The sequence below is a fragment of the Aspergillus piperis genome (genome assembly GCF_003184755.1).
Source record: "Aspergillus piperis CBS 112811 unplaced genomic scaffold BO85scaffold_5, whole genome shotgun sequence".
NCBI classification, from domain to species: Eukaryota; Fungi; Ascomycota; class Eurotiomycetes; order Eurotiales; family Aspergillaceae; genus Aspergillus; species Aspergillus piperis.
In genome coordinates this window covers 91,610-104,282 of record NW_020291595.1, presented here as the reverse complement: position 1 = coordinate 104,282, position 12,673 = coordinate 91,610, and the positions used below count along the sequence as shown (strand labels likewise).

The 12,673-nt window shown below is 55.4% G+C and overlaps 4 protein-coding genes across 4 annotated transcripts; 2 read left to right on the top strand and 2 right to left on the bottom strand.

Annotated features, from left to right (window-relative positions):
• Positions 1-15: 15 nt before the first annotated feature.
• BO85DRAFT_447377 (non-ribosomal peptide synthetase) lies at positions 16-4,394 on the bottom strand. The gene has a single exon (XM_025659709.1). It carries the CDS (start codon positions 3,987-3,989, stop codon positions 159-161), a length of 3,831 nt encoding a protein of 1,276 aa, XP_025517385.1. The 5' UTR covers positions 3,990-4,394; the 3' UTR covers positions 16-158.
• Positions 4,395-6,357: 1,963 nt separating this feature from the next.
• Positions 6,358-8,485, bottom strand: BO85DRAFT_476159 (uncharacterized protein; the record flags this gene model as incomplete). Its single annotated transcript, XM_025662762.1, has 5 exons — positions 8,065-8,485; positions 7,477-7,985; positions 6,890-7,405; positions 6,801-6,813; positions 6,358-6,375 (listed from the first exon to the last, which is right to left on the bottom strand). Exons 1-5 carry the CDS (start codon positions 8,284-8,286, stop codon positions 6,358-6,360), a joined length of 1,278 nt encoding a protein of 425 aa, XP_025517384.1. The 5' UTR covers positions 8,287-8,485.
• Positions 8,486-9,616: 1,131 nt separating this feature from the next.
• On the top strand, positions 9,617-11,688 carry BO85DRAFT_392972 (amidase family protein). Its single transcript, XM_025656863.1, has 3 exons — positions 9,617-9,993; positions 10,056-10,483; positions 10,542-11,688. Exons 1-3 carry the CDS (start codon positions 9,698-9,700, stop codon positions 11,567-11,569), a joined length of 1,752 nt encoding a protein of 583 aa, XP_025517383.1. The 5' UTR covers positions 9,617-9,697; the 3' UTR covers positions 11,570-11,688.
• A 450-nt stretch (positions 11,689-12,138) lies between these two features.
• BO85DRAFT_485933 (uncharacterized protein) lies at positions 12,139-12,464 on the top strand (the record flags this gene model as incomplete). The annotated part of the gene is made up of 2 exons (XM_025663354.1): positions 12,139-12,173; positions 12,248-12,464. The coding sequence occupies 2 exons, from the start codon at positions 12,139-12,141 to the stop codon at positions 12,462-12,464; spliced, it is 252 nt and encodes an 83-aa protein (XP_025517382.1).
• Positions 12,465-12,673: the final 209 nt, after the last annotated feature.

The following is a 12,673-nucleotide window of genomic DNA, read 5'->3' as shown; positions in this document are numbered from 1 at the left end:
AACAGTAATAGATGATACCCAGGAAATCATTTCATTCGTGTGATTATAGCGATGTCCATAGGGGACAGTGTCTATGTCTATGGAAAATAACAAAAATCTAAATCCGCCAACAGGAGATGATATAAGGCACCATCTTCTAAATATCAATCCTCACTCCTCTAGATCGGCTCGTCCCGCGGCTCGATCAGCACTTCATTGACAGAGACATGGGCCGGCTGGCGCAGCGCGTATATAATGGAATCCGCCACATTGTCCGGCTCGAGGATCTGTGCGCCGGACGGTTCGCCATATTTCTTGACGGCCTCGGCATCCGTGGACATGCCCAAAAGGTCCGTCGCCGTGTTACCAGGCTGTACACTGGTCACACGCAGACCCATACCTGCTGTCTCCAAGCGGAGCGACTGCAGCGTCGCCTCAACAAAGAACTTACTGGCCGAGTAAACACCCAGGCCAGGGAATACCTTGCGTCCAGCATCGGAAGAGATCGCGACAATGTGACCACGACCCCGCGAAAGCATGCCGGGCACACTGGCCGAGAGGCAGTGGAGGAGACCCTTGCAGTTGACGTCGACCGTACGCTCCCATTCTTCAGTCTGCACATTGGCCATCATTGTAAAGTACATCACTCCGGCACACGACACGATAATATCCACTGGGCCAAGTTCGTCGTTGGCCGCTTTGAAAAGAGCGTCCACCTGCTCCTTGCTCGTGACATCGGTCTTCCGGGCAATGACCTTGCCACCGTGGGCCGTGATGCGGCCCTTGAGTGATTCAAGTGCGTCGAGACGACGAGCGGCGAGAGCCACATGGCAACCCTCTCGACCTAGAGCAGCCGCGACCGCGGCTCCAATGCCAGAAGAGGCACCCGTCACGACGGCCACCTTTCCGCTAAGCGGACCCTTGATGGCAGGCTTCGCGGTCCCGTTGAGACCTTGCTGGCGAAGCGGCGGCCGCGGCAGCCAGCCTCGAGCGAACCAGTGCCGCGTGTAGGTCTCCAGCAGAGCCCGGTCGACCTTGGGCCGTTCCACGACCGCCCGGAAAGGACGAGTGGCCGCATTGTCCAGCACGACGATGCCCCGGAGGAATTCCACCGTGGGCATGCCACTGCGGAGGATATCAACGGTGAAACCACCGTCTCCACCTTTGACCGCACTGCGCTTCTCGTTCCACAGTGATACCCAATCATCCCATGCCAGGGACTTGGTCGGGTAGCCCAGCTCATTCAGAGATGCAAAGACCGCCCGTGTATCGACCGGGTTCGGATCGCCGAGGTGGAACACGGTTTGCTCAGCGTGCGTTTGACTGGCGAGATGCACAATAGCCTTGCTGACAAAGTCCACGGGCGTCATTTCCGCTCGCCAGCCTTCCACTTCAGGCGCGTAGCCGAGCTTAATCGACTCAACGAACAAGGCCGACAACAGATCCCAGGCATTAGCGGCACCCGTCTGGCTGTGGCCGCTGATGGTTCCGGCACGGTGAATCTTCACGGGCAGTCCGCGACGACCCGCTTCAAGCACCAGCTGCTCGGCCACCCACTTGGTTTGACCGTATCCATCCAACAGCTTGTCGGGGACGTCGTCCACTGGGAGCATGGCGTCCTCGGGCCAGCCCTTCTCTCCGGACGGCGGGAGCACGCCATTGGTGGAGACATATTGTACGGTCGCACCACCCTTGCACGCCAAGCGGAGGACTTCTCGCGTACCGCCGACATTGGGCCCGCGAAGAGCCGCATAAGGGTAGACCAAGTTGACGGTGGCCGCAGCATGAACGATGACCTGCACGCGGGCGGCAAGCTCGTCGAACGCTTCTGGGGAGAGGCCGAAGCGGGTCCGCGACAGGTTTCCGGGCAGGATCTCAACGCGCTCCATGATGGAGTCACGCCATAGTCCCAGGTCCAAGAGGTTTCGGCGAATTCTGGCCACACCACCAGGCTGGTCATCATCAGCCGGGTCCGTAAATCGGACCAAGCAGATAATATGCGCGGAGGTGCTCTCGAGCAGATCGTGCAGGAGGAAGGCGCCAAGAAATCCCGTCACTCCCGTCAGGAGCACCGTGTCTGCGTCGGTGACTGAGCGGATGGCCGCTTTGGACGGTCGGATATCTTCGTCGAGAGTGGCGTCGGCCCGCAGAACCGCGGGGAGATCGGCCTGGACCGCGGCGGTATGGCCGTCGCGAATGTCACGAACGGTCTGGAGATGGCCCGCCAAGGTGGCGTTTTCCGCCAGCCGGGCGATCGGAACGCGGAAGCCAAAGTGTCGGGACATGCGCGAGGAGAGGTCCGCCAACGACAGGGAGTGTCCACCCAGATCGAAGAAATCATCGCTGGGCTTCAACAGATTGCGCGCGGTTTTGAGGGCGACCGCCCAAATGGCAGCCACTTGGTCAATGCCGATCAAATCCTTCTCCACGGGCTTGCCATTCCCGTTGACGTGGTCGGCCGTGCGTGGGGGAGGCAGGCGTTTGAGATCAACCTTGCCCGTCACATCGTGTGTGGGGAGCTCCTCCAGCTCCACCCAGAGAGATGGAATCATGTAATGTGCCAGGACCTGGGTGAGGGTGCGACGCGCGCCCGGGCTATTGCCCGCCTCGTTGATTTCCACCACGGGGCGGTCGGGGGCGTGGTCCTTGTCGCGGACAATGTATGCCACCAACTGTCGCTCCAGACCCTCGCCGTGGGCCACCACGGCACAATGACGAACCGCGAGGTTCTTGGTGATCTCATACTCCACCTTGGCGGGTACGACCGAGTAGCCGCGCAGCTTGATCATGGATCCCACGCGACCGGTGATTTCGAGAAGGCCCGAAGGCAGCCGGCGAGCGAGGTCGCCCGTCCGGTACAGACGGGACCCCGGAGTTGAATCGAAGGGGTTCTCCGTGAAGGCTTTGGCGGTGGTCTCGGGAAGGTTGAGGTACCCGCGAGCCAAAAGTGGACCAGCCACATAGAGCTCCCCGCTCACCCCGTTCTCCACCGGTTGCCGGTTATCGTCCAGAATATGGGTGTTCTTGGGATCAATCGGGGGCCCAACCGGACAGTACAGCGCTTTCTCGTCGAGCATCTCCCGAATATCCCCGCAGGCGATCTCGTGTGTTTCACAGGCACTGTAGCAATTGAGGAGGCGGGTGTTGGGCAGGGCTTGACTGGCGCGACGGGCGAGATCGGTGGTCACCACCTCCCCATTGAACCACAGCGTGCGGAGATGGGGCAGGCGCGAGCCGATGTGCGGATGACGGGCGAGGACGGTAGCGAGGAGAGTCGGGGTCATGAGGGTTTCTGTGATGCGCTTGGCCGCGAGGAGGTCGACGAGGGCAGCGGGGTCGTAGCTGATATCGTCCGGCACCGCGACGACGGCCGCTCCCCGCAGCAAGGGACGCAAGATCTCCCAGATGAAGAAGACATTACAAGCGACCCGATCGTTGGGTGTCAGATCCTGCACGCCAAATCGGAGGTTATAGGAGAGAACCGGGGCTCTGTGGGGGTTGGCAATTCCCTTGGGCTTGCCCGTGGTGCCGGACGAATAGGAAACGAAGGCCAAACGATCCAGATCGTCATCTGCGGGCGGGGGAGGCAAATCGGACACCCCGTTCGTCTCCGTGGCTGGTTCGTCCAAGGAGATGAGGGGAACATCGGCCTTGATCTTGCCGACTTCGGCCCTGCAGGTGATGATGACGGCGGGGTTCCCGTCGCGGATCACATCGTCCAGCAACTCGGGTGGGTAGGCCAGCTCAAGCACCAGGAATGCTCCGCCGGCGCGGAGAGCAGCCAGACAGGCAATGACATAGTCACTGCTGCGCGGGAGCAAAACTCCCACCAGAGTGTCCCGTCCGACCCGGTAGTGATGCAGTCGCCGAGTCAGAGCGTCAACCGCCCGGTCTAATTCTGCATAGGTATATGTGGTCTTGTCGTCTTCCAGCGCCAGCGCATCGGGAGTAGCCTGCACCTGCTTGGAAAACAGGGCCGACAGGTTTTTGGTGACATCAATGATGGTCATTGTGTAGATGAATGTGGGGGTCGCGTGGGGTGGAAGACGGAGGAGGAGGGGAAGAGAGTATACGAGGGCGAGGAAATGTGCGACCACCGGTCGACGGCAGATAATTAAGGAGGACTAAGAAGGGGGGTGTATTTTAAGTCGCGTGGGCAGATCTTAAGAAGACAAAAGGAAAGAGATGAGGTGTCAGATTGATCAATTCTGCGGTGAGAGCTGGAAAAAGAAGAAAAACGCGAGGAGGATTGAGGGGACAGGTGGAAAGATATAGGAACGAACTGGGCAACTAACTCACCGACCAGCTTCCATGGCCTTCGCCTAGGAAACAAAGCAAACAGCAACCCGCCGCTGGACACGAAGGGCGGCGGATTGGAAAGCTTCCCAGGAAGCGTAAGAAAGAATCCAGCCATATCTGGCAGCTGTTGAGGAATTAGTGTGGACGAGACAGTGGGGGCTCGAGGAGGATAAGTAGCAAGTGAGCGTCTACCATCAGAGGCTCGATCACATGCAAATGACAGACATCCCAAACGGGTTTAGTGGGGGTCTCAACGTTCGCTCTTTCTGGCTGCTCGATAGAGAATTGAACTGGAATACTCCAGACAATTACATCAATCGATAGGCCGATGTTCGGAAAGACAACATCCATCTCATTATGATGCCTTGGATAGCAGAACAAATTTCCCTGGTTCTGCAGTGCACGAAAATTGAGAAAGGGAAATTCAAATTCAGTTCTTGCCAGCGGGTAATCTCGCCGGTTTGCCCACCAATCGTGAGACTCGGGCAAGCCTGCATGTGTCCCCGGCTGGCCCCCGTATCCTGGGATTCCAAGTGGTTACAATGATACTAATTCCTGAGAATTTAAAAAAAGGACCATTTTTATTTTAATTTTGTCTGTGCATCTTTTCTGTGTGTGTGTTTTTGTGTGTGCGCGGTAAGCTGCATCAGCGTGCATGGATAAGCTGTACCTGACGGAACTGAACCCTCCCGGTTTTCCCCTCAGCTCAGAAATCAGAAATAGCTTTCCCCTCTCTTTTGGCGACCGACCGGGGATTGACTCCGCACCAGCATTGAACTGTCTCCGTCCGCTCGAGACGGGGGAACACGGTTAGTCCCGATTGAGACACCCGATATTATTATAGACAATGCCATTGGCTGCACGGGGCACTTCTGGCGGGTCTCGCTAACCTGATTCTCACTTTGGGATCAAATCCTTCGACATGTGATTGCGGGTCCCTTTTGCTCTGTTTGTTTCCCTTTCTCTCACAGCTTCTCTCCCCCTCTCTCCCTCCTCTCTCTCTTTTCCAGATCTTTCCCTATCGATCCTTCACACCCCCCCCCCCCCCCCGTAGCAATCAGGACCACCCTTGACGCCATCATCGACCCTTGCAGCGGAGATGATCCAAGTTCCTGTTTTCGGGTGTCATCACTCTATCGGCACCCGGATACTTGCATCGCCCGCAGGAACCGAGTGAGATAGCGCGTTCCAGTCCACTGTCGCTGGCTGCATCTGCCGGGATTCTTTTACCTATCACGGTAACACCTCAGACGACTGCCATGCCTGCAGTCACCAGCAAGGACGTGGGGAGGACATGATGTAGCTAAGTCCTACTACTTGTCACCTTATCACAAAGGGAGGACAGGAAGAGCCCTCATGACTCCCGACGGGATGTTGATTGGTGTGTTCCCGGGTCACCAACACGGTGGTATCGTGGGGGTAATAGTCTGAATGCAGAGTGGTATGTATATCCTCTCATTACACGGCAGTAGTTAGTCACATAGCCTGTGTAATATGCAGAGGTCATGTCAGTCGGTCATTCCATCCTGGAGTGGCTGTCAATGAACGAGCTATTTCCCTCAATCCCAGGCAGTCTAGACCAGCTACTTGGGTAGTTAACAGCCACTGTGTGATGAGGCATTGTCTGTGCATTACCACAAGAGGCAGCCACCTCGGTTCTAGCGGTGACTTGGGGGGGTGGTAAGTCATCTGTAACTCGGCATTCAATCCCGTAGCCCCTTCTATCCCTAGATAATAGAGGAAGAAAGACTCAGATCCTATATTACTAGAAACTTCAATATAAGTCCGCAGCTTTATTATCCTAAAGGGGTGCGTAGAGAGGCTTGTAGGATGTTTTTTGTCAGAATATAGTACTCTTCATTAATGGTGTAATACATCATTACTACTACGACTGTAATTATACTTCCGGATTTAGTGCTATAAGTACACTGAAGGTCCTGGGACAGCAGTTGCCATCAGTTCCTTGAAATAGGTTGAAGGTTGCTAATGGCTAGTACCACTTGTGGTACCTTTCCCTACGGAGATATATATCCATCATCAGATACGAGATCAGGAATTGTGATGGTGTTTATTAGCACTCTAACCGTATCTTACTAACTGTATTGAATATAATAAGTGTCTTATTATTAGTGTATTTCAAGTTTTCCAAAAATTTGATGGAACGACTTCAATCTCTCCTGTCTTGATATACCACTTTGGACATTGTAGAGTAATCACGTGATATTATCGGAGAATGATACTCCGTTGACCTGCCCAAGAGTATTGCCTCAGGCGTCTCATATTACATACTGCCCGAGGCGGTGGACACTGCCGGTCGGAGGACCCCCTCCACATCCACATCCCTTGATTAATTATCGTTTCTGCTGAGAACAAAAAAAGCCTCGTACGGAATCAATAGTACCCAACGTCTTACAGGTAATACGGACAGTATTCCGTGTCTCATCGTCTTCTACATCACCCAAGGCCATCATGGGACCCTAGACATGTCGATCTGGGGAAAGGCCCCGCGCGACCCCACTTACACTAGGGCATACACTGATCAAGATATTAATACATCTATTATAATATTGCTTTTTACTTTGCCCTTTTTGTTATTTTGCTGGTTGCCTACCGCGATAAATGCGGTAACCTCGACACCCGCGACGAGGATATCGACACTTCCTCCGTCAGGCGGATCCCGTTCTTGAAGGCCAATTGTCGTTCCTCCGGTGAGAAGCTGACGTCCATTAGCAGATCCTCCGACGACCCATCGTTCCGCGAATGTTTCGTCCCCTCGCTCGGTAGACTGGGGTTCCCTCCCACGCCAATGTTCACTTTGTATGCGTCGTCTGCTGCCGCGCGCGTCCCGAGACTACTGAGTTTTACGCCGGTTTCCCAGCTGCGTCCGTATGCCCGTTGTCCGCCACTGGGCTTGCCGCTCGTTCCGCCCGCTCGCGACGAGTATGCCTTGAGATGCGAAAACCATGAGCCGAATAAGGATTTCATGGCGGGGATGGAGAGGGCGATCAGGGTGCCACCGACTTCGGAGGTTTCGATGGCTAGCATGGGGTCGTAGGCCCAACTGCCGTCGGAGGACCACTGGCCGACGATGACCAGCCACAGGCGAACGCAGGAAATGACCAGAACCCTAGCAGAGGGTCGTACATTAGTAAAAGAGATAGACAGAGAAAACACACAGAGAAGAATATGTGGACTCACAAAACACCGGGAAACATGATCAAAGACAGCTGCAGTTTGCGCTTCGGCGACACTTGCAGCATGTAGATCAACATGGAGGGCAGGGCCAACATCATGATGTCGCAGACCAGGGACAGGGCTGAATTGGTGACATAGACATCTCCCCACGTGATGCAGTTGTAATCGTCGATCTGCGGCTGCCAGGGGTAGGGCCAGAGTCCCGTGACGGGCAGGCAGTGGAACAACAGGAGGAAGAACTGGGCGAGGAACGCGGCCAGCAAGAACCCGGCGGAGAGCTTAATGGCCAGAGAGATCTTGGGGTGTCGCGAGGCCAGACGCTGGTAAAAGGCCAGACCGGACAGGCGACAGACGAACAAGGCGGTGGTGTAGAGGATGTGCATGACAAAGTCGTAGCGTTCGGTCTCGATGACGCGGGACAGCGTGAGGACATATTGAATGTATTCAATATGTCGACCACTGCCCATGTCGATCAGAATGATGCATAGGGCGACAATGGCGATGTAGATGGCCTATGCGGTGCCGAGTCAGCCCCTCTATCTACTATGGCTGCGGGGGATAATTAGGGCATAGGGGCAGTTTTTCACATACCAGAGTAAAGACGGCCAAAGCATCATCCCAGCCAAACTTCTTGACGAGGAAGAGACGAGCGTAGCAACGGGCGACGACGATCACGAAGGTCAGAGCGGCGACGAAGAGAATGGCGATCTTGGTGGGCCGATCGCGCGACTGGGCCAGATAGTCGGCGGTGATACCGTCCGGGATGCGACCCTCCGCCTCAGCAGTTTGAATGTCGGCGGGGATCTCAGGCATGGTAGTGATGGCTCATCCGGGGCAGCCGATGGGAGCGAGACGACCGACAATAAGGTCTCTCAACCTGGACAGGAAAAGGGGAGGACATTGGGGGGGAACTGATTGATAATTATGAGGGAAGTTGGTGTTCCATATTAAAAATTTTGTGTGGGCATGACGACAAGACCAAGGAACTACTGGCAACCTATAACAATCGAATTCATTCTTTTTCCGATTTAGACTTTTGGAGACGAGAGAGAGAGAAAGTATTGGCAGGGCGGAATTGGATCGGGCCATCGGTACCGATCAAAGGCCGTTGCGGGATCTCGATGGCTGACTACTTTACTATACTACTCTTAGTATTTCCAGCTGTTTCCGGCCGGGGGATAAATTTAAAGATGATTGGGCTGGTTCTAGGCTGAGGAAGCCTAACAAAGTCAATTGCTAACAATTGCTAAGGATATTGAAGAATAAACGCAATTTACCTAATGGCAATCATATGATAATACTAGTAGTATAGCTCAGGGGGTGAAGCTGAAAGATTTACCGAACTGCCACTCCTGTACTCATTCGACTCCTATCCATCTTTTCATTAAGAAAAGGAAAAGACCCCGTGGGAAAAGCGATGCCGTACCCGCAGCAAAACAGCCTGTCAGCACTTTACTATAGGAAAGAAAATTGAGAGAAGATGCATGCGTAACAGGGAAGGAGCAATAATATTCATCGGGAGCACCGGATGGGACAGGCCGGGCGGGTCGGTGCTCGCCTATCTGAAGATCCACCCTTGGCACTGTTTCTTGCTCGTCTGACACAGTCGCCTGTCTAGGCATGTCTTGCCCTGAAAAAGCTTATTACTCTACTGAAATTAGATGAAAATCCATTTCGATCTCATTCCTTCCTTGATTCTCTACCTCTTCTCTCGTGAATATTACCTTAAGGAATAGTAGGTCAGTGTCTATTCAAAGTCACAGGTGTGTGTCAGAACTGTCACGGAAGGTTGTGGCGGCCGGTCCGTGTCCACCCACCCTTCTTTTGCCGATGAACTTTCCCTTTCTGTTCTGCTGGTTGCTCCCCACACCATCCAGATTTTGACGCCTTTACGCAACCAATTAATATACCGATCATGGCTAGGATCCAATCATCTCCTCCAGTCGGACTCTTTCTCCATCTCCCCAATTCAATAGTGGCATTCCAGTAGTAGTTAGTTTGCCCCCCCTGTCTGCACTAGATCAGAAACCGTCCCCGTCCCTACAGTCCCTTGCATGATGCTGGTCGCCGTTGGTGCCTGTTCGCGCCAACCCTTTTAACCAACCACAACTCATCTGCTTTGCTTTTCTTTTCCCTCCCCTGTCTCATCTTTCCCTACTAAATCTCTTTTTCCACGTGGCAGCGATCTGCAGGGAATCGAGAGAGAGAAAACCGACGATCGGCCATGCCTTCCTTTGCCTCTTGGCTCCTCACCACCGGGTTGGCCGCTGTGGCCAACGCCATCACCCTCAACGACTCCCTCGTGGCCCAGCAGATTGATACCCAACCTTTCCCTTATGATTTCCCCAAGTTGGGCGTCAATGGCTCCGATCTCTTCCCCATGCGGGACTGCCATGGCTTCACCCTCGAGGAGGCCAGCATCGATGACATCCAGGCTCAGCTGAAGGCTGGTCGCTTCACCGGCTCCCAGCTGCTGCAGTGCTACCTCGAGCGCATCTACCAGGTCCAGCCCTACACCAAGTAAGTAATCCCCCCCTATTCTTTTTTTCACAAAGATGTGTTTAGCTCATTCAGTGTGTCAGTGCCGTGCTGCAGTTCAACCCCGACGCCATGGCTATTGCCGAGGCGTTGGATGCCGAACGCAAGCAGGGTACCGTCCGCGGTCCCCTGCACGGTATCCCCTTCCTGGTCAAGGACAACATCGCCAGTAAGGACAAGATGGAGACCACCGCGGGTAGCTGGGCTCTCGTCGGCTCCGTCGTCCCTCGCGATTCTCACGTCGTCCATCGCCTGCGCGAGGCAGGTGCGGTCCTCCTGGGCAAGGCTGCACTCAGTGAGTGGGCCGACATGCGCTCCAACGACTACTCTGAGGGCTACTCGGGCCGTGGTGGCCAGTGCCGCAACCCCTACAACTTCACCGTCAACCCCGGTGGCAGTAGTTCCGGTTCTGGTGTGGCCGTCACCAGCAACCAGGTGCCCTTTGCTCTGGGTACCGAGACTGATGGTAGTGGTAAGTTCGGTAGATCTCGAAAGAAATCAAAGATGACATTGCTAATATGGAGTACCAGTGATCAACCCGGCTGAGCGCTCGAACGTCGTCGGCATCAAGCCTACCGTCGGTCTGACCTCCCGTGCGGGTGTCATCCCCGAGTCTCTGCACCAGGACACGGTCGGCACCTTTGGCAAGACGGTGCGCGATGCGGCCTATGCTCTGGACGCCATCTACGGTATTGACCCCCGCGACAACGAGACCTACGCCCAGCAGGGAAAGACCCCGGCCGGCGGTTACGCCCAGTTCCTGACCAACCAGACGGCCCTCAAGGGCGCCGTGTTCGGTCTCCCCTGGTTGTCTTTCTGGCAGTACAACGACGCCGCCCAGAACGCCCAGTTGATGGAGCTGTTGGCGCTGATCGAGGCGGCGGGTGCCACCATCATCAACGGCACTGAGCTGCCGCACTACAAGGAGATTGTCGACCCGTCCGGCTGGAACTGGGACTACGGCACCACGCGCGGCTACCCCAACCAGTCCGAGTACTCGTACGTCAAGGTGGACTTCTACAACAACATCCGGGACTACCTGGCGGAGCTGAACAACACCAACATGCGGTCGCTGGAGGATATTGTGCAGTACAACATCGACAATGCTGGCAGTGAGGGTGGTGTTCCCGGGGTGAACCCGGCGTTTGCCTCGGGCCAAGACGGATTCTTGGCGTCGCTGGCCACCAAGGGCGAGATGAACGAGACCTACTGGCAGGCCCTGGAGTACTGCCACCGCACCAGTCGGGAGGAAGGTATCGACGCTGCTCTGCACTACCAGGGTCGTAACCTCACGGCGCTGCTGGTGCCTCCGGACTTTGCCCCCTCCATCGAGATTGCCGCGCAGGCGGGTTACCCCGTGGTGACGCTCCCCGCGGGCATCAACAAGGACTCGCACATGCCCTACGGACTGGCGCTGATGGGCACGGCCTACTCGGAGGCGACGCTGATCAAGTATGCCAGCGCGATCGAGGACGTGCAGCTGTCGTCCAACACGCCGTGGAAGCGCAGCCTGGCCACGTGGAGTGGCTATCTGGATCGGAACATTCCGGTGAACTAAACGATGTACTTTTGTACTGTTTTTTTTTGTCCAAGTGATAGAAAGGGGAGGCAGGGAAATTCGCTGCATCTCCCCGCGTAATTAATGGTTAATGGGACAATAGAATTTGATCCTCATGGTGACTCGTGCGATCTAGTCGTGGGGTATTAATAATAATGGTTCGTAGGAGGCAACCTATTAGAGTTTGGTACCCGTTGGTGATGGGAAAATAATGTCGTGTTCCACGACAGCATCGGAAGATTACCTTGGCGTGCCAAGAGTAGTGGCCAGCTCTGGGCCGTGACACCGTGCCAGTCACCGCGCGGGCAGTGTTGCTGGGATGGTGTTTCTGGAAGTCCGGCCGGGGGAAGATACGGCGAATGAAGCTGCAGCAGCATCCCCACGTGGGCCCGCTGTGTGCACTGATAGGAGTAGTGGAGACGTGCCCGTTCCGCCCAGCCTGCCAAGACACGCCTCTTCGGGTCCGCCCAGACTTCACTGCGAGTATATCTACGACACGAGCCAATATACTTCCATCATATCTGCTTAAACGATAGCAGGCAGTGCGGATGCCAAGCCACCGCCCAGCCATGCCCAGCAGGGCCATCCTGTGCGACTGGTGGCGGTAATCTTGTAACACTTTGGTAGTTGGTATCCCGAAAGTCAGTTTCTTGCTGGTAGTACCTGATCCTGCTCCAGTGGCTTTGCTGTGAAAGCTACAGTCTCTGCGCGAATTTCCGAGTCTGGCCCTGTCATACCCTCTGTAATCCGTGTATTTCCCGACACCCTGGACAGTCCCGTCGAGGTCAGCTTTCCGCCCTGGTTCTTCGAATCATCGGCCTCCAAGCAGGAACGTGTCCGACCTCAGCTCCCTGACATGGAGGAGGACTACATTGCCTCCATCCTCCACCCGTAAACTCTCCAAGGGCACGTGGCCCTCAGTAGAGTGAATGTCCTGCCCGGTCTGATGGCCTCTGCTGGTCACATAAAGTGAGCTGGACCGCAGGGAAAGGTTCATGAGGCTGTCCGTCAGATTCCTTCTCTCCATCCTTCCCTCCATCTCACTCCTCCTCATCCTCCCTTCCCCTTTGGCAGGACTCACAGCCAAAGACAAGACAAGTCATC

Coding starts and splice junctions, on each gene's coding strand:
- BO85DRAFT_447377 (XM_025659709.1), bottom strand. CDS start 3,989: ATGACCATCATTGATGTCACCAAAAACCTGTCGGCCCTGTTTTCCAAG.
- BO85DRAFT_392972 (XM_025656863.1), top strand. CDS start 9,698: ATGCCTTCCTTTGCCTCTTGGCTCCTCACCACCGGGTTGGCCGCTGTG. Junction 9,994..10,055: donor CAGGTCCAGCCCTACACCAA/GTAAGTAATCCC, acceptor TCAGTGTGTCAG/TGCCGTGCTGCAGTTCAACC. Junction 10,484..10,541: donor TACCGAGACTGATGGTAGTG/GTAAGTTCGGTA, acceptor ATGGAGTACCAG/TGATCAACCCGGCTGAGCGC.